Below are 21026 nucleotides of genomic sequence, written 5' to 3' on the forward strand. Positions count from 1 at the left end.
TGATCTATAGCATCTGCAGTCCTCACTTTCTCCTGCTGCAGGATGGCTGACTAGCAGATTTCCTGTTCTTTCTACCTGCCTCAGGCATATTGGAAGGATTTACAGGCTCAAAGGTGTGGCGCTGAGAAAGCAAAGCAGGTCAGGCTGCATCTGAGGAATACAAGAGTCGATGTTCCAGCATAAGCCTTTCATCAGGATGAAGAGCTTATACTCAAAATGTTGATTCCTGCTCCTCGGATGCTGCCTGACCTGCTGTGCTTTTCCAGCACCACACTTTTGACTCTGATCTCCAGAATCTGAAGTCCGCACTTTCTCCTAGGATTTACAGGCTGGCAACCAACCTGTTTGCCCATGTTACAAACGTGTCTTTCATGGTCAACATGTCCTGGTGTGGAACAGAGGAGGGATACTATAAACACGTGACATGAACTCCTAAGCACATGCTTCTAAAAAAGAACAGTAGGAATGAAGGGGAAACACTGCAAAGTGTGTTCTAGTGGCCTGGAGGGTCAAAGAAGTGCATTATATGAAAGTTGGAAATGTGTCGCTATGGGAAAAGTTTGGAATTTGTGCCAAATAATAGCTCATTCAAAAATCCACATCGAAAGCTACCAGGAGCATTAATCTCATTTGTGATCTCTCAGGTGCTAACTGATTTGCTCTTTATTTACAGCATTTCATGGTTTTAATTAAACTACTATGATTTATGGCCTTCTGTTCTTAATCCATAGAAAGCAGAAGCTAAACCCAGCACATCTTCATCCCCTGAATCAATATGAGGACAGAACGTCTCTGAAATGGGATTGGATTACTGAAATAGAGAATCAATGCACAAAACTCAACCAGTTTAGATCAGCAACAGAATGAGATTTCAGGCAAATTTCAGGATCATTCTGATGTCGGGTTACCTCTATGAATATAGTTTAACATTCATTAGGCAAGTCATCCAGCAGACTACACAAACTGTTTGAATCTGACACCTGTTTTATCAGAATTGCAGAGAATGGTTTCCTTTTCTGCTCGCAGCCCTGGGCTGGGTCCATGCTTCATCCACATTGTGATGGTAAATTGATCTGAGAGATTTTTGGGTATCACTCCATCGGGGATCTTTGCAGCATGCTTGCCATCAAACCGGAAGATCAAATCACTGTCATGCCCACTGTCCAGCAGGAGACCAGAGGTCCAGTTCGATAAACCATAGGGTGCTGGAAGCAAGTTCACACTCTCTGAAGAGGCACCTGGAGATTGAATGAAATTAATAGAAAGGGTTTTAATAATTCAGGAAGCAATTTGAAGTTGATGACTTTACCTTCAAGATGTTCAAGCATTGTTAACCTAAATGATTGAGATTCCAGAAAGCTGCAGGACCCAGCTGGCAGATTAATGAACAGAAAATAACGTATGGCACATAATTATGTCGTTGTAACAGCGCATTAGTGCACACAGCAAATTTTTCAGTGCTGAACATTATTGTCATTTATCAACCTTTTAGTACTGTATTCTGACAACTTGGGATGAAAGGTGTGAGAGACACATCAGTGGCACTGGACATAGGGGGGTTGCTGTGTGAGAGAAATGCAGCTGGCCACTGTCATCATAGCTGGCCAATTAATGGCCATTAAAAGTGTGCAGCCCATTCACTAATTGAGTGGGGTCTGGGCCATGAAGTGGCAATATCACCTCACGGGGCAGGTACTGTTTCTAAAGGCCTGCCCACACTGCCATGCCCGAAGGAAGCCTCAGCACCCAGAATCCATACCTCCACTTCTGTGCCCGAAGGCGACCATCCTGATGAACCTGAGAAGGCGCAATTGAGAGGAATCATGGATTGGGCCATGGTGGGGGCTACAGCATTCACACCAGACAGAAGCTACCGGTCTTGTTCCCTGGTTTAGTGAATCCTGGTTGCTGATCCTCGGTGAGGCAGCAAGGGAAAGGTAGGAGGTGCTCTTCCTCATGGTCGACAGGATGTCTGACCAAGCAAATCTTATAGAGGCTGCAGTGAGAGTAATAGTCATCGTCCCATCCTGATACAATGGTACAATGATGTCAATGACTTCCTTCACACCTTCAAGGCAAATTCTCCTGACTGCTCTCCTCTTTTGAGGGTGCCAATACCAGACAGTGTGTATCTAGAGTTGCAGCAGCAGCAGATCTCTTCTGATGCATGGGATCATGATGCCAAGAGCCAGTGCCTGCCTTTGCTTATCCCCATGACATCCCACAAAGAGGAGGCATTCGGGAACCACCATTTTAATGACTCTGCTCTGAGATGCGGTAAAACTCAACTTCTGCTTGCAAGAACAACATCTGCACAATAATGACAGGTCTGATCTGATATTCCATCTCAAGCGCTGGTAACAGAACAAACTGTGGAACGCCTTGGGTTGTATAGCAGTTGGAGAGGGTGAGGCTGGATTTTTAACCCAAGAAGATGTCAAGTTCATGACCTCCAACCCTCCTTCCCAGGAACAATGGAGACCCCTAGCAGATATGGAGGGAAGAGGGAGAGGTGAAGTCTTTAATCCCCATTTGTGTTCTCTCATATAGGGCTCAGGATTTCAGAAAATCAGACAGCTACAGAGACTGGCGTCCTGGAGGTTGGGGTACAACGCACTTGTTACCTCAGTCAGTTGCACATTGTTCTCTGGTGCAGGGTGAGGTCCCTCTAGTGGCAAGGGTTAGACCTGCATCTGATTCACCCCACCCCTCTTTGGGTTTGGACAGTCTCTGGCATGTTGCCCTTCTTCACCGCAGTTAAAACACTTGCATGACCTCCCGGGGTCTGATCACTCCCTGTGGCTGTAAGTGGTGCTCCTCGTCCATACACACATCCCTTTCTTACCATTTGATAGGGTGGTGGTGGTTCCTTGGGACTGGTCCCTTTCCTTCATTCCTCCATGCCCTGCCTTGATCACTAAAGGGTGTCATTAATCCTCCTTGGGCCTTATGTCCTCTCACCTCCCTCTCTCAAACTCTGGGGACGAGGAGGAAATCTCAGAGGGTGGTGTACTACATTATGGGCTCATCATCCTCAGCCAGTGCATGATACTCGCATCTGCCAGTCAGCACAACATTAACCCATGTGCGTATTTGTCGGAGGCTGTAACAGATACAGTCACTCTGTGCTCTGTAGGTGGCCAGGTCCATGGTAGACCCCAAACAGCTCTGCCAGATGTTATTTGCAGTCAGGGACAGATGATGGAGGAATGCATCCTGACCATGAGTGCTGCCAGGTCTCAGGAGTGCACCGCCTGGCTTCCGCCATCCACAGGCTGGTGATCCTTGTGGGCAGTCAGATCCCAGACAAACCTCTGGATGTTGTAATAGTGTGCAGACCATGGCATTGGCCACGAGTGCCTTGCAGCACTCAGATGGTTGGAGTATTCATTCTTCTCAGGTCAGCAGGATATACAAGGGTATCTCGCAAGGGAGGTGGAATGTGGGAAGTTGGATATAAAACTTACTCAGTGACAGGAAACAAGAGGCAATGGTCAACAGATGTTTTGCAAATGAAAAGCTGTTTCCAGTGCAATTCCACAAAAAAAACCTCATTGTTGGGTACCTTGCTGTTTGTGGTGTATATCAATGATTAAGACTTCAATGTGAGAGACAGGTGTGTGAAATTTACAGACAACACTGAAGTTGGCCTTGGAAGATGATTTCAGCAGTATGGTTGAGCAGATGGGAAAGTTGCAATTAGAATTCAGTCCACAGAAGTGCGAGGTTATGTGGTTGGGAGCGTAAGCAACACAATAGAATACACAGTAAACATGAGGATATTGAGAAGGGGAAAGAAATAGGGAAACTTTGGTCTGCATGTACTCGGGTCCCTAAAGATGATATGACAGATAACTAAGGTGGTAAAGAAATTTATGGAATGCTTTCTTTCATTGGATGAGGTATTGAAAACAAAAGCAGCTAAGTAATTCTGGAAATCTACTTGACACTGGTTAGGCCTTACCTGGAGTTGTGTATACAGCTCTGGTCACCACAAGGGAATCACTTCCATAGAGACAGAGTACAGAGGCAATTTACAAGCATGTTTCCAGGGATTGAAAATTACAGCCTATTGGGAAAAATGGATAAACTAGGGTTGTATTCCTTCCAGCAGAGGGGTGCAATAGCTGAGATATTGAGGGGTTTGGACAGAGTAGACAGGAAAGACCTGATTTCCCTTAATAGAGAGTTGATTACCCCAGGGACACAGATTTAATATGATTGGTTGAAGTAGCAGAGGGAACATGAGGAAATACATTACGACTCAAAGGGTGGTAGGTGTCTAATGGTCATTGCTTGGTTTGAAGGTTGAAGTGAAAACCCTAAACTCGCCTGATATGCACCTGAACTACTGTAACCTGTAAGGTCACAAATCAAGTGCTAGAATGTGGGATTGGAGTGCAAGGTTGGTTTATTCAATCAGCACAGACAAAATGGGCTGAATGACTTCTTTCTGTGCTATAATTTTGTTTAGTGGTTTCCATTTGTTAAGGGAAAATCATATTTAATTAACTTGCTTGAGTATTTTAATGAAGTAACAGAGAGGGTTGATGAGGTCGACATGAAATTCCAAAGGGTATTTGATAAAGTATCACACAATAGTTAGAGCTGATAGGATAAAAGGGACTGTAGCAACATGGATACAAAATCAGTTTTGTGTGAGGAAATAAAAGAGCATTGGTAAACAGATGATTTTCAAACTAGAGAATGCTTTATACAGCACAGTTCCCCAAGCATCGGTGTTAGAACTGCTGCATTTTTGATATGTATAAATAATGTCAATCTTGGTTTATAAAGCACGATTTCAAGATTTGCAGGCAATACAAAACATTTAAATATAATGAACTGGGAGGAGGGGTAGGTAAACCTTTAGGAGGACATAAAGAGATTGGTGAAATTGACAGACAAATTATGTAAAATTTAATGTGGAGACATTGAAAGATGTAGAAGGAAGATATAGGATAAAAGATACAGTTCTAAAGGGGTTGCAGGCGCAGAGAGACCTGGGTGATTATGTGCATAAATCACTGAAGAAGGCAGGACAGGTTGAGTGCATGGTTTAATAATGCATACAACATCCTAGACATTATTAATAGGGGCATAAGAGTACAAAAGCAAGGAAGTTATGTGAAACCTGTATAAAATACTGATACAATCACAGCTGGAGCATTCAGTTGGGCATCACCCTTTACAATGGGTATGGAAGAGTGCAGAAACAATTTACAAGCATATCTCCAGGAATGAGGAATATCAGGGCCCTCCAACTTCCAAACGCTCATTTTTATGAATGGACTCTCGAACAGAACCCATTCTCAACTTGGGGACTGCCTGTACATGGAAAGATTGGAGAAATTTGGACTGTTTTCCTTGAGGAAAAACCTGGTTGAGATGAAATTTGCTCAAGGTACACAAAGTCATGAGGGCTCTGGACAAAGTAGATAGGGAGAAACTATGCCCATTCATGACTGGATCAAGTCTTAAGGTAATTGGCAAAAGAAGCAAGGAGTAGACATGACAATAAAAAGGGACTTTCATGCAGTATGTGGTCAGGACCTGGAATGCACTGCCTGAGTGTGTGATGGAGGGACATTCATTGAGGGGTTAGTGACTGAACTGGACTGTTCCCTGAAAAAGAAGATTGTGCAGGAGTACTGGAGGTGGAAGAATGGCAGTAGGTGATTTGTTCCTTCACAGAGTGCCAGCACAGATATGACGGGCCAAATGGCCTCATCATTGTGAGGCGGATCAATCTTGTGCACTGTTAAAAACTCAGTTACCTCCTTCAGTTAAAAAAACCTGTAGTTTTTCAAGGAAGTTTGCAGCAAAACTAATAACATTGTGTATTAAACTAATAACTAAAACTAAATAAACTAAACCTTATAAGATTAGTGACACATTGGTTAGCACTGCAGCCTCGCATCAGGGACCCGGGTTCAATTCCAGTTTCAGGCGATTGTCTGTGTGGAACTTGCATGTTCTCCCCATGTCTCTGGGTGCTCATGTTTCCTCCCCAAAGTACAAAGATGTAAGGTAAGGTGGATTGCCCATAGTGTGCAGGGATGTGCAGGCTCGGTCCGTAATCTATGGGAAATGCATGGTCACAGGAATAGGGCAGGAGAGTGGGTCTGGATGGGATGCTCTTCAGAGAGTCAGTGTGTACTCGATTGGCCAAATGGCCTGAGTCTACATTGTAGGGATTTTATGCTTAAACAGAAAGGTCTTATCAGTGATTTCTGATTCATTGTAATCTGGGGGCTTCATCAGTGCCCCCTGTAGAGATGTGTAGTATCATTGACAGCAACAGATTTCTATGTTCAACTGCACAACAGTGGACTCTGAAAGCTGCTATTTCAGAGGAAGACAGACAGTGAACACAAACCATTTAGCTGTCATTAAAACTGCAGACCTCTGCCCGACTAAGTTAGTTGCTCTCTCCAAAGGTGCTGCCTGACCTACTGAGTGTGCCCAGCACTTGGTTTTCATTCCAGCATCTGCAGCACTTCACTTTCGCATCTTACCAGTTTTCAAATTGAGTGTTAGGGTGGGGACGACAAGGGAAGAGGTGAGGGTGGTTGCTGGTGGGACTTGGGGACTCTGAATAAAACATTTTTAAAATGCCATGCGTCGAAGGACTAAAAGTGCAGGTGTTTGCAACATACCATCTGCTGCTGTTCCGCCTCAGCTCACAGCTGAGATCTTTTGATATGTAAATGCTTCTGGAACAATATGCTTGTACAGTCTGGTTTCCTTGTGGCAACAGGTCTCAAAAACATAACCGACATTCTGAACCCTGACACATTTCTACTGTAGAAGTCCTTTGTAACTTGTATAGGAATATGTTGATGATTCCTCTTTTGTGTCAATTCAAATCTGAAGCTCAGCAGGAGTAACGGTGATCGATTGTGATGAGTCAATGGCCAACTACGTGGACAGGGCCATCGATGGCAATAAATGATGCCACTAGAACGGGACACACTAGCTGCTTGTTAGTTGAAAAGACAAATGCAGCAGTGTAGTTGTTGATAAGACAATGGCAGAATGCCATTAGGTTGCAAAACGGTGAACAAGCAGAATATGTTATAGGAATGCATAGTTAGTTAAGTTGAGGTGGATCCTGTGTTCTCAGTCCTGCCTGCAAATTCAACTATTCAGTTCATGTCTAAAAAAAAAATCCTTTGCTTGACCCTATTGTTACAGGTTGTTTCAATCTTGACTTTGAATAGTTACACAACCTTATCACACATTATTATGTGCAATAGAATAAAAAGACAAGCTGCTTTGAAATTTAAATATTTTGTACAGATTGAGGGCAAAACAATTATGACATTTATCAGAAAGGACAGCTCTGCTGTCAGTTTATTAAATCAAAATGGAATTACTAACTGACACACAACTTCGAGAATTCTTGATCGCAATTTTGACTAAACATAGAAAATCTGTTGCCAGCTGTCACAGCTGGGATTATGAACCCATTCAGTTACTAAGATTAAAAATCATACTTTTTCTTCAGAAATACTCATAATTGTTTTTCTTTAGGTGGGTTTGCAGGTAAACTGCTTCTCAAATATATTGATGACAAAGTTCTGAATCTTTTATTTTGCAATTTTGGTGTCTACAACTGCCTCAAAGAAAGGCGACCAATTGGTGTGAGGTGACTTTAACGTTGCATGACCGTCTGGCAGGTGGAGGATGGGGCAATTCTACAAGCTTCCTGGCGAACTGTGTGGGACCTGATAATTTTTTTGGTTCCTAATTAGGCCAGCCAGGTGCCAATAAAAAATGTGTCCTCCAATAGGCAGCACATTGATCCAGAGGCAGGAAACCAGGTGGGATGGCCAAGTCATAGAGTCATGGAGATGTACAGCATGGAAAAACACCCTTCAGTCCAACTCATCCATGCTGACCAGATATCCCAACCTAATCTAGTCCCATTTGCAGCATTTGACCCATATGCCTCTATACCTTTCCTATTCATATACCCATCCAGAGTCCTTTTAAATGTTGCAATTGTACCAGCCTCCACCAGTTCCTCTGGCAGCCCATTCCACACATGTACCACCCTCTGTGTGAAAAAGCTCCCGCTTAGGTCCCTTTTATATCTTTCACTTCTCACCTTAAACCTCTGCCCTCTAGTTCTGGATTCTCCCACCTCAGAGAAACGACCTTGTCTATTTACCTTATCCATGCCACACATGATTTTATAAATCTCTAAGGTCACCCTCAGCCTCCAACACTGCAGAGAAAATAGATTAGATTCCCTACAGAGTGGAAACAGACCATTTGGCCCAACAAGTCCACACCAACCCACTGAAGAGTAACCCACCCAGACCCATTCTCCTACATTTACGCCTGACAAATTTACCTACCCTGCACATCCCTGAATACTATGGGCAATTTAGCTTGGCAAATTCACCTGATCTGCACACCTTTGGACTATGGGAGGAAACTGGAGAAAACCCACATAGACACGGGGAGAACGTGCAAACTCCACACAGATAGAGGCCCAAGGTGGGAATCAAACCCAGGTCCCTGGTGCTGTGAGGCAGCAGTGCTAACCACTGAGCCACCATGCTGCCTGAATAGCCCCAGCCTATTCAGCCTCTCCCGGTAGCTCAAGCCCTCCAAACCTGGCAATATTTTTGTGAATCTTTTCTGAACCATTCCAAGTTTCACAACATCTTTCCTACAACAGGGAGACCAGAATTGCACGCAGTATTCCAAAAGTGGCCTGAGCAATGTCCTGTATGGCTGCAACATGAACTCCCCCAACTCCCACACTCAATCTACTGACCAATAAAGAAAAGCATAACAAACACCTTCTTCACTATCCTATTTACTTGCGACTCCACTTTCAAGGGGCTATGAAGCTACACTCCAAGGTCTCTTCCTGCACTAGAATCGCAGGGAGGGGCAAAAGAAGCAATACTTCACAGGAACAGGAAACATGATTGCAGAATCCACAGCAGTAATTAAACTAAGTTTAAACACCTTTGGGCTCCAAAGTGTGCTATAAGTTACACTCCTAAACTCCACCTGCTCTTCCAAGTATAGCTAGTGAGTCCTTTCAGTTTAACAGGAAATGACTGTCTCCCAGCTTTTAAATAGAAGCACAGAAAATAGGGGCAGGAGTCGGCCATTCGGCACTTAGAGTCTGCTACTCCATTGATTGGGCAGTCGTTCGACAGGTCAAGAGGAAATGGCATTGGATCATTTAAGTCCAGTTTGTATATATGACCCGGCCTCATGCCTGTTTCAGATGGAAGCTCTGGCCATTGGAGATCAACATGAAAATCAGAACTTATAGCAATCTGGGCATGTCATTGCTTTCACTGTTCATGTAATATTGCTCCTGCTACTGTCCAGTTTCTTTAAGCACAAACTGACTTGCCACAAACAAAAATTGGCCTCAATATTTTTAATGGGGACAGAATTTACTTTTTGTTTGAAAGTATTGACAACATCCAAGAGATCTTGTCTCAGAGGAATATGGTTTCCAAAGGTACTGCTGACTGAACTAGTGGTCAAGCTGTCAAATATTATTGGCTGAATCTTATGCTTTTGCGGCAGAGTGGTACTGTTGTTACCTCTGTGCCAGGAGACTTGGGTTCAAGTCCCACCTGCTATGAGTGTGTCTCTGAACAGGGTCGATTAGAAAATATCTATGTTTTTGTGGCTAGGTGTCAGTGTTGTCAAGTTTCATGAAGAGTTTCTCTCCACAAGGCCAAACAGGCTTTCTCACCACATCTGACCAAACCCCCATCGTTAGTGACCAACGACATTCCTAAAGCCCACCTCTCATCCAACTGTATCCCCACCTTACTACTTGCTGTCTCCAGAACAACTCACCAATGCCAGGACATCCCCAAATGGACTGGCCTCACTGGCACCCGTGTAATGTTCAAAAGGTGTGTGTGCAACTAAACACGCACTGTTCATCCAGAGCTACCCTGTATTGTTACTAACATTTGGACAAAACCTAGCAGACAGGGGAAAGTATATGCCCCGTTTTGCAGTCAGGGACCTGGAGGTCCTGCTGGATGTGGTCATATAGAGGCAAGATATTCTCTTCCCCCAGGACATGCAGTGGAGGCCATGACAGCAGCCTATGCCAGCCTGGCCTGAAGTTGCCACCCAGGTCAGTGTCATCTCAGCTGTCTGGAAGAATGCATAGCGATGTAGGAGGGAAGTCAATGATCTTCTCCAATCCAACAGCCAAAGTGTCACCATCTTCCATCCAATACCTCACACTCACTCGATGTCTGCAATTCAACAAACGCTCTACCACGCTAACTATTGTCTGCACCATCTTTCACACTTATTCCAAATAGTGATTCATTCTCAATTGGAGACCTGTAAAACCAGTGGGGCTCCATAGGAGTGACTACTGGGATTGTAACTGTTTAAAATATATATTAATAGTTGCATTGTTTTGGAGCTTTGGTTGAAAACAGTTCAAAACAATGGTACTTTAAAAAGAAAGACGGCAGACAAAGGCAATAGACCTTTGATTCCTGGAAGACGGACAAAGGCAAGATTCCTGATGAAGAGCTTATGCTTGCAATGAAAACTCTCCTGCTCCTTGGATGCTGCCTGACCTGCTGTGCTTTTCCAGCGCTACACTTTTCATTTCTGATCTTCAGTATCTGCAGTCCTCACTTTCTTCCAAAGGTAACAGACCATATGGTCAGAGAAAGAAGTCTACACTGTCTGACACAGCAGTGAATATGTACAGTTACTACCTTTGCTGTTTGAGTTCAAGTATCTTTGGACTTTGAGTGCATCTAAGAAAAATGAACAAACAGTGAAATTCACAGCTGACCTCAGAGGAACTTGTATTGGAGAGCTCACAGCACAGGAACAGATAGGTGCATAGTTTTTAAGTCTAACCTTGTTGTAAATCTACAATAGTGAATACAGCGGCTTCTTTTTTGATTTTATATTTTAGTGAGATCTGTCTCTTGATTAAATTTAAAAATATAAAACATAGGTACTCAGTTAGCTGAGAGCAGTGTTTTTCAGAACAGTAAGATGGTGTTATTTTCTGTGTCTGTAGATTGTTAAGGAGCAAGGATAATCTTTAGCAGAGTGATGTGCTCTTCCTGTTGGATATGGAGATTAGGGAGAGTTTCCACGTCACTGATGACTATATCTGCAGGAAGTGTCTTTAGTTGTGAATCCTATCAGATCACATAGATCAGTTGGAATGACATTTAAAAGAAATGAGGCATTTATAGGAGCTGGGGGTGTGATGAATAGCAGTTATAGGAAGGGAGAAAAATAGAGATACAATCAGGTAAATGGGTTAACTCCAGGAAAGATAGGAGAGGGAGGCAGGTAGTGCCTATCACTATCACAAACAGGTACACTATTTTGGAAAATGTAGGGAAGGATGAACTCTTAGGGGAATATAGTCAAGTTTCTGGTACCAAGAATGGCTCTAGGGTATGTCAGGTTTCAAGCGATCAATTGTGATAGGGGACCCTCTAGTCAGAGGCACAGACAGACATTTCTGAGGCTGGGAAAAATCAGAATACTGTGTTATTTTCCTGGTGCCATGATCAAGGATATCTCAGAGAGCATGTAGAATGTTCTCAAGGGGAAGAGGAACCAGCAGGAAGCCGCTGCGTACATTGGAGATGCTGGAGATCAAAGTTGAGAGTGTGGTGCTGGAAAAGTTCAGCAGGTCAGGCAGCATCTGAGGAGTGGGGTAATTGACGTTTCAGGCATAAGCCCTTCATCAGGAAAGGCTGATCACTGGTGACAAGCACGACAAGCTTCCTGGCTTTGCATGTGCGGTAAACAGCATGGCAATACCATGGTACTCCATGCGCATGGTATCACTAGCTGGGGGGGCAAGATACAAAAAGACAAGGCAGGGATGTTATGAGCATCCAAGGTGAAGGAGCTCTAATGGAGCAAGCGAAGAACCCAGGAATGCAGCCTGGTCTAGTCCATGAGTTGGGTGCGTCTCCCTGCGCACGCAGTGTTCTTGCTGCAAGATTACAATGAGAATTGCCATTTCACCGTGAGGTGCAGTACTGAAGCGCAGAATCAGGTGCAGGTGGATCAGTGATCTGCGGATGAGAGTTCTCAGAGGCTGGCATTTGTCAAATGCCAATGTCTGTGGATGTGGTGTGTGTGTGTGCGTGTGTGTGCGTGTGCGTGCATGTGCGCGCACGCCCAGGGAATATGCCTTGAGATGCCCATGCCTGGTGTGCAAAATGGAGGTCCTTTAAAGCAACCAGCGAGCTGAAGCCGACAGATACTCATTCTGAGTTCCATGGCACAGTGTCCAGTTGATATGACATATTGCTGCATATTAATAAACATTTGCAGCTAATAAAATAAATGTTGCAGAATATGAAATAAAATAAAATTTGCAGTTAATAAGGTCATTAACTTGCAATAATTTCTAGTTAATCAATAGCTGCCTATTGAGAAACTTGTGTCCATGTCCTTCTAAGATGCACAAGTCATTCCCAGACTTGAGACAGGACTTTCAAACACCTTTCCCACCAATGTTGATAGCATTCAGACCCAGTAAGATTCTGGCCTATTTGTTCCACCATATTGTCTCACAGCCACTAAAATAGGACCCAAATGTTGTATCACAAAAACAAGCAGAAATTTGCTGAGATTGTGAAACACTCAGGCCACTCAGATGTGGAGGCAGTCAAGAAAAACCTTTTGAAATTAGAAATTAGATCATCTGGTTGAGTCTTTCATTTCATCTTTTGGACCTGGGCCTGGAACTAAACCAAACCAAACTGATTTCTCTGCCATTTGTATTTTTTTAAAACAAGAATTTGAATCCATTTCTTTTAGGGAAATTGGGTTCTCTCAGCTCAAGATCAGCTTTCACTTGTAAAAAGAAAAATCTTGGGGACTGTTGGTGAAATGAGTTCTGAGTAGAACTCAAACTGCTGCAGCACAAGATAGATCTTCAAAGATGACATGAAAGCATATTGCTACAGCAGATTAGAGGGAGTTTTGACTTATACCTCTAATCACGTTATACTGAGAAAACTAATGCTGACACTAGATGATAAAGGAGGAAAAGGTATTCCATATTCAACACTGATATCTTAAACAATTCATAAAAGCAACTTAACATACATTGGTGAATTGAACATCTGTATTTTCACTCAAATCTTGAACCTAATGAGCACATCTTGAATAGATAACTATTAGAGCAGATGGAATGGAAACATTTAAAAATTGATTGGAATTGTAAGCATTAATAGTCTGAAAGCTTTTTTTGCTCACATAAGAGGAATTTAGCTGGCAGCATACATATGCGTCTCCCTTTGTTGGATAAACATCCTTTGTCAGGTACACTCCCAAGTGTAAGTGACCTGAATTCTAGAGAACTAGAGGCATCACACAAACATGAAAATGCGAGTCTGTGAATCTGGCCATTTTAAAACATGCAGAGAACCTGCATTGCACATCTAAACAGTTTTCATTTATTACAACGTGGAGCTTTACTGGGTCATAAACATCAGCATCTAACATTTAAATTAGGAAGAAGCTGCTCGTCCAATAATGAAACAACAGAAAAAAAAACACGATATCAATGCTACTGCATTGGAAACATTGTTCTGCATATTAGTTGAGTTGTCACATACCACACAATTTTTGTAAAGATTTCTCAGAGTAAGTGTCACGATCACAACCCTTTCCAATGTGGCTAGTCTGAAGATCTATTCTGGTCTGCACAGAAGAAACAGGTTCACCACAGGTCTCCAGATGGATGTTGGGAAACAATGCTTTACTGCCAGAGCCAGACTCATATTCTTTGCGCTTATCCCAACCTGAAAATACATAAACAACTTGGCCTTTTACTGCACATTGTAAAATGAACCAATGTTTGAAAACTAAGTTTTCCACTATGGGATTAATCCAAATGGTACAGTACAATTAATATTGCACAGTTACACTGTTTCATTAGCTAAAGTCAATGTTTATGGTAAGTGTAAAGCACAGATAGGGGTTTAAAAATGACAATATAGCTGGAACAGAAGTATTGAAAAAAGAGCTCACTACATCCAATTTTCCACACAAAATGAAAAAAATAATTGTTATGCTTGAATGGAGAGTGAAGGTCCACTATTCTTGTTGGGAAAAAATGGCATTCAATAAGTGAACATTTCCTTTGAAATGACATAATACAGCATTTCACTACCACCACACACAACAGAAGCACAAACTCATTTTTTATGAAGAATACACAAAGGAAATCTTCCCTCACATTGAGTATTAAGCAATATTTTAACATTGTTTGGCTACTTTGATTCCTAAAGAATCCAACATAAATGATTTATGATCAAGGAAATTGAAAAATAGGCTATCAAGATATTTCCAGCAGAAGTGACTCAAAGAGGCTTTAAAGAAATGATTCTGAATTGAAGCAGAAATGAGCATTGAACTCTACAATATGACATAAACTGGGGTTGTGCTATCTGCCATTATGGAGAGAACCCCTGTTGTACAATGGAATCTTTTTTTTGTGATACATGTAAAATACCACATAAAGGACAAATTTCATACTTCCAACCTCAAATAAACTAAATATTGGGAAGATCAAATCCATTGTCGTTGGAGCCCCTAAAGAACATTGCTACTAATTCCTTTCACGTTCACAGATGGTGTGCAACCTTGGTGTAATATTTGGTCATGTGATCAGCTTCTGCAATATATTTCACACCGTAACAAAGGTCACTTATTTTCATTCCATAGCATCACCAACTCTGCTCCTGTCTCAGCTTATTTACCATTGAAACCCACATCCATTACTCTACATATAGATGCATACATCTAGAAATGACCATTGAAATTCCACTCTTTGCCAGCCTCTTGAGTTCGCCCTTGCACAAAATTGAAGTCATTCAAAACTCTGCTATTGTGCCTGAACGTTCAACAAGTACCACTCACCATCTTCCCTGTGTTCAATGATCTATACTGACTCTTAGTTAAATAACATCTTTACTTTAAAATTATCAACTTTACTTTAAATCTTTCTATGGTCACATATCTCCCCATCTCTGTAATCATCTCTAGTTTTTAAATGCTCTCTCCATCACCGGCAGATCGCTATGTTCCTCTAATTCTGGCTTCTTCAACATTGCCATTTTAACTGCTCCTTTAGCTGTCATGGCCCTCAGCACTGGAGTTTCCTGTATAAGGTTAGGTGAATTGGCCATGCTAAATTGCTCGTAGTGTTAGGTGAAGAATGGGTCTGGGTGGGTTGCTCCTCGGAGGGTCGGTGTGAACTTGTTGGGCCGAAGGACCTGTTTCCACACTGTAAGTAATCTAAATCTAAAGTAATCTAAATCTAAAATCTAAACCTGTCCACCTTTCTCTTCCTCTTTCGTCTTATACAATATTCCTTAAACTTTACTTCTTTGACCAAGCTTTTCATCATCTGATTATGTATTGCTTTCTGTCAAGTTTTACCTGATTATGATTGTCACATTTCTTATGATGTGTCAAGGGAAGAGATAATAAATAATCAATTCAAAGAGGGAATCTATCATGCTTAGTCATGTGGTCTGCCAATTGCCTCCATAAGTGAGAGTTTGAAGGGAAATAAGTATTAAGAAGCAAATGAAGATAAAATTCAATGGCAATGATTTGGTCACATTGAGACTTTATTGTTAATACACTGTGATCAGTTTATAACTGAACAACCATGAATTACAATGCTGAATAATTTATACACACTAAAAATTGAATCTGCCAACATTATCACTTTGATATAAGAGAAGTATAATATTTTTAGTTCCACTGTGATTTTTTGCAGCATTTGGAAGCAGTGTTAACAATGCAGGAAATATGTTAAGCATTCTTACCTTGCCAACCTGGCTTGCAAACTGGCTTAATTTCAATGTGAACCAATACATTTTCTGCCGCTTTCTTTTGACCACAATCATATGCTGTAACCATAAACTTGTATTGGTGCTGTTCATCATAGCTCAACTTCTCAGTGTTCCTAATGTTGCCTGACAAAAAAGCATGGAGTTATTGCTTTTACAACAACAGTAAAATGTCTCAAGGGAAAGAGGATGGCAAAAATGCTGGCTTCCCAGCAATACCCAAATGCATGAGCAAAAGATATATATTGTTACTGTAATAATTTTTCAAACTTAAATGTTGTTGTTGAAAACAAATTTGCGAAGCTCAATACTTAAATGCAGAAGGGTTCCTTTGGATATATTTGTTCCAAGAAGTAAATTATTGGTCATAGACTAGTTCCGACTGCAGTATCATTTCAAACATCTCCTCTCTGTCTCACTTTGTTTGCTACATCACATTTGTTCATACACACCCAATAGTGCGAAAATCGACATGCGACACAAATTAATTCATGAGGAAATTGCTGGTGATATTTCATGGTTATTAAGTGGAATTGGTCCATGTCTTCACAGTGGTTCTTGCTTAGACTCTGAAGATGTTCTCTTCTGTTTACCACTGTTTTCACAGGTTTTTCATTCTATTTTCTTCCGTATACAAACACCTACATCTTCACCTGATTTTGCATCACATTACATGTGATGACAAGTTCCTTCATAGAATTATACAGCAAGGAACCAGTCCATTCAGCCCACCAGCCCATGCTAAACTAATCCCAAACTAAAATAGTCCCATCTGCCTGCTCCTGGCCCATATCGCTCCAAATCTTTCCTATTCATATACACTTATCCAATCTCTTTTAAAGGTAATTGTACCCACTTCCACCACTTCTTTCACTCCTTTGGTGAATCAATACCTGTGTAAAAAAATGCCATTTGTGTCTTTTTAAAATCTCTTTCCTCTCAGTTTAAACATGTGCCCCTTAGTCCCCCACTCTAGGAAAAAGACACCTACCATTAACCGTATCAATACCCCTCATGATCATCTTCTTACTCAAGATACACTTTGAGTTTTGAAACTTTAACAAATCTCTCATTGGAATTTTTATTCACATTACAAGCTTCAAAATTTTAAGAAATAAAATTTTTAAAAGTTTTGGAATTCAAGCTTGAATGATCTCATTGCACCAGGGTACCAATGAAATTGTTGAAAATAAAGGCTAATTCCGGAAGGTAGCAAATTCATGTAGAAAGGTACAGGATCAGGTTTCTCATCTTCAGAGTGCTGAGTTCACATTGTTCCTAGCACAGGAATGGGCAAAAATGCTGCCACTCTGTTGAATCAGTCAGGGTATCTTGTATGTTGCCCTTTGCTCATCCTACTATGAGGTTTCTCTTGGTCATCCATTCATTCAAGATATGCAGCAGCAAGGAAAATACCTTTAAAACGTTAAGGAGAGGAAGATAATCTGAAACATTTACGAAACAAGGGGAGAGTAGTTCCACTTATAAAAAGAAATACAGCACATTTTATTTAATTGGAACTTACCATTCCTGTCAATAGCATATGGGACATCAGGTGTGACAATTTCATAATTGCAAATCTGACTATATTGTGGAGAGCAGTCCTCATCCACAGCTTCCACCTGCAATATGTTGTCATACAGTTTCCCTTCTGTGATCACACCTTTGTATATTGTCTCTTTAAATGTTGGTGTGTATTCATTGACATCATTCACCTGAATATGCACTACTGCCCTGCAAACAGATCACAACACTTTTAGTTTTCCATTTACTAATCTCTTATACTGGTTCACATCTATTTTTATAGAACAAGAAATGGACAAAAATTTATACGCATAAATCAAAACGTCAATGGTAATGCTTCAGAAAGAATTCTTATTTTTCATGAAAGATTTGGTTCCACACAATTACTCAAGATGTTGCCGAGAATTGAAATAAAGTTGAATATAATAAAGCAACTTAAAAAGACAGATAATGCTATAGGCAGGAACTACTTATTTTTAATTGTAATACAGACAAATGCATCCCCTTTACTCAGAGAGACTAATGATAATTATGACCTTAAAGAAAACTCACAAGTGGAGAAAGCAAGTTGAGGTTACATTTTTCCCTACAGAATTGGCCAGTGCTGTATAGAAAAACTGTCTTACGTATTCCATTTCTGGTCACATCTTCAATATCAGTTAAGTCAGCAGATATTTGAAATAAAATGGAGAATCTTGGCAAATGACGGTTAAGTGAATTTTTGATTTCTTATTCCAAATCAGCAACAAAATTAGTGATGGCATGCACAATTAGGAGTACCCTTTTTTTTAATATAAGTGAAAAAACAATCACAAAGTATTATTTATTTTAAAACCCTTTCATGTTCTGTAGATCCTGGCAGATGCTAAACTGAGATTTATACATCGAGGCATGGAAAAAACAGGAAAAACACCAGAAATACTCAGCAGGTAAACTAGCATCTATCGTGAGGCAGGCTGCTGAATATCAATGGAGATGTCACCATGAAACCAGTGGCACTTATGCTTCAAATATGCACTTTAGATTAATTTGTACACAGTATTAGCTCCAATAGTTTCTCCAAAACGTTGATACCACTATTTTAATCAGTACTGAAATGCACTAGAACTTTTTTGATTTTTATTACAAAGAAGTGAGTGTTTTCTATATGGGCAGTCCTTAATAGGAAACTACTTTTCACTCAGCATTCCTGGTTATTAACTATACATTTACTGTGACTACTGTGTATGGATCAGGTCACCATACCATAAAATGGATGGGACACTGAAAAGAGTGCACAGAACACTTGCAAGGCTTATGATTAGATTAGATTCCCTACAGTGTGAAAACAGGCCCTTCAGCCTAACAAGTCCACACCGACCCTCCGAAGAGCAACTCACCCAGATACATTCCCCTACATTTACCCCGGACTAATGCACCTAACTCTACGGGCAATTCAACATGGCCAATTTACCTGACCTGCACATCTTTGGACTGTGGGAGGAAACTGGAGTACCCAAAGGAAACCCATGCAGACACGGGGAGAATGTGCAACTCCATACAGACAGTTGCCTGAGGCGGGAATTGAACCCGGGTCCTGGCGCTGTGAGGCAGCATTGCTAGCCACTGAGCCACCGTGCCACTACCTATGGCAGAAATAAATCAGAATTTCAAAATCACGAGTGGGCTGGATAGAGTGAATGGGGAGAAACTGTTCCTGGTCATAAAAAGAACGAGAACAAGAGGGTGTAGGTATAAAATGATTTGCAAAAGAAGCAAGGGTTAAGTGAGGAAAAACATTTTCACTCTGTGAGTAATTAGGGTTTGGAATGCACTGCTTGGAAGTGTGGTGGAGGCAGGTTCCATGTAGGTATTGAAGACAGCATTGAAAGATTATGTGGATAAATATAATATGCTAGAACGTGGTGAAAAAGCAGGAAATTGGCATGAGGCAATGATGCTCATTTCATGAGCTAGTGCAGGCAAAATGAGCCAAACGGTCTCCTTCTGCAACATAATACTTCTGCAATTCTACATGTGGGTGTACTTATCAGGAGCAGAATTACAGGCTGGATCTCTCCCCTCTTGGAAACATGTGCTTTAGGGTGACTTGAGAGGTCTTTAAAATTCAAAAAGGTTTTGGTGGTGAGCACAAAGAAACAGAATGTTTCTTTTAGTGGTAAATGCATAACAAGAGGCCATCAATAGAAGATAGCCACCAAGAGATCCAATAGGAAATTCAAAAGTAACACTGTCACCCAAAATGTGATAAGAACATTAAACTTGTTATCACAGAGAATGGTTGAAGCTAATAGTATAGGTATCCTTAACCACAAACTAGACACACAAATGAAGCAAAGGGTATAGATAGTTATGCCAGATTTACATGAGAAATGCTTTCAGTGGACAGCAAACAATGGCATTGACTGCCTGGGCCACATGGTGTGTTTCTGTGCCATTTATCCTGTGTATTGCTATTAAAAATATAAATTTAGATTCTGAATGACTTTATGTTACTCAATATTCTGAAATCCAAACCTTTAATAACTGTACAACATGTGCGGCATCTGAACTGTGTCTAGGTACATTAGTTTACAACTATATCCACACTGTTCAAGGTGTGTATATAGTTGTAACATAATGACAAGTTCTATATACATGGGTGTAAAGTGTGCTGTTCATTAATCACCAATCAATTAGCATAATTATATCCAAATTGCTTTCACCTATTAAGTTTCCAGAACGTCTTTTGAAATCAAATATATTTGGCATTCATGCACTGTACAATAAATCAATAGAATAGGTCAGCTTAAAATCTGGCTAATTTAAATCCAGTCCATTTCCTATAGTTATACACAATCAATCTTCTTACCAATGAATCATACAAGTAACAAATTGATTCAAACTATGTTAGGGTCAAGCTACCCACTTGTGTGATTTTTTCCAGTAAGTTCCACTAGGTCTGGCTCCACAGTCATATGCCTGAATGATGAATGTGTACTCTTTCTGAAGTTCACAGTCAATTGGACTTTTTGCAAGTATCAGACCTTGGCCAGATGTTCTGTTTAACACCACAGCTTCAAAAGGCACATCCTGTCCGTGGATCTTAAAAGCACAAATCTCACCTGAAATAGAAAAAAGTTTGCGTGAATTATGTAGAATGAATACTATAGGCACTCTCAAATGTGAATGATCTTGGCAGAAGTGAAAACGCTTAGCTTGAACTGTGATTATGCCAAAGGTTTATTTCTCATATTGCAATTGTTTGTTTTCAAAAAACAAAAATAATTGAGAATTTGACCATTTTCTACTGCCAGACGAGTTAATCATAAGTAGAAACTGCTAATTCATAAAGTCAGAACATTTTTACAATTGAGAAAGACTATTACCATCTTACTTCATCAATTACCATCTTATTTCAACATCTCTAATCACATGTTTTTGTTAATTATTCCCTTATTTCTATAACTGAGTCCATTTTAAGTATAATTACTCTTTGTAGTAAGTTGAATTTCAAGTCAACACTAGTTTGATCTGCCTTGTTCAATTCTGACTATTTAGTTTGAGATAACTTTCTGGCTTTACCTTTAAGATAGCAAAACATCTGAAAGATTATGTCAAATATATAGAGATACCAAAGATTTTCCA

General features: G+C 40.8%; 1 protein-coding gene across 1 annotated transcript in view; it reads right to left on the reverse strand.

Moving 5' to 3' along the window:
• clstn2a (calsyntenin 2a) overlaps positions 1 to 21026 on the reverse strand; it is a 543177-nt gene that overhangs the window by 126771 nt on the left and 395380 nt on the right. Inside the window, exons 5-9 of the mRNA XM_043702948.1 lie at positions 20308 to 20503; positions 17401 to 17609; positions 15852 to 16001; positions 13629 to 13814; positions 981 to 1238 (exon numbers count right to left, since the gene is read on the reverse strand). Of these exons, the coding sequence (XP_043558883.1) occupies positions 981 to 1238; positions 13629 to 13814; positions 15852 to 16001; positions 17401 to 17609; positions 20308 to 20503 (999 nt within the window). The remainder of the gene's footprint in view (positions 1 to 980; positions 1239 to 13628; positions 13815 to 15851; positions 16002 to 17400; positions 17610 to 20307; positions 20504 to 21026) is intronic.

This window comes from Chiloscyllium plagiosum, chromosome 13, assembly GCF_004010195.1.
Source record: "Chiloscyllium plagiosum isolate BGI_BamShark_2017 chromosome 13, ASM401019v2, whole genome shotgun sequence".
NCBI lineage: Eukaryota > Metazoa > Chordata > Chondrichthyes > Orectolobiformes > Hemiscylliidae > Chiloscyllium > Chiloscyllium plagiosum.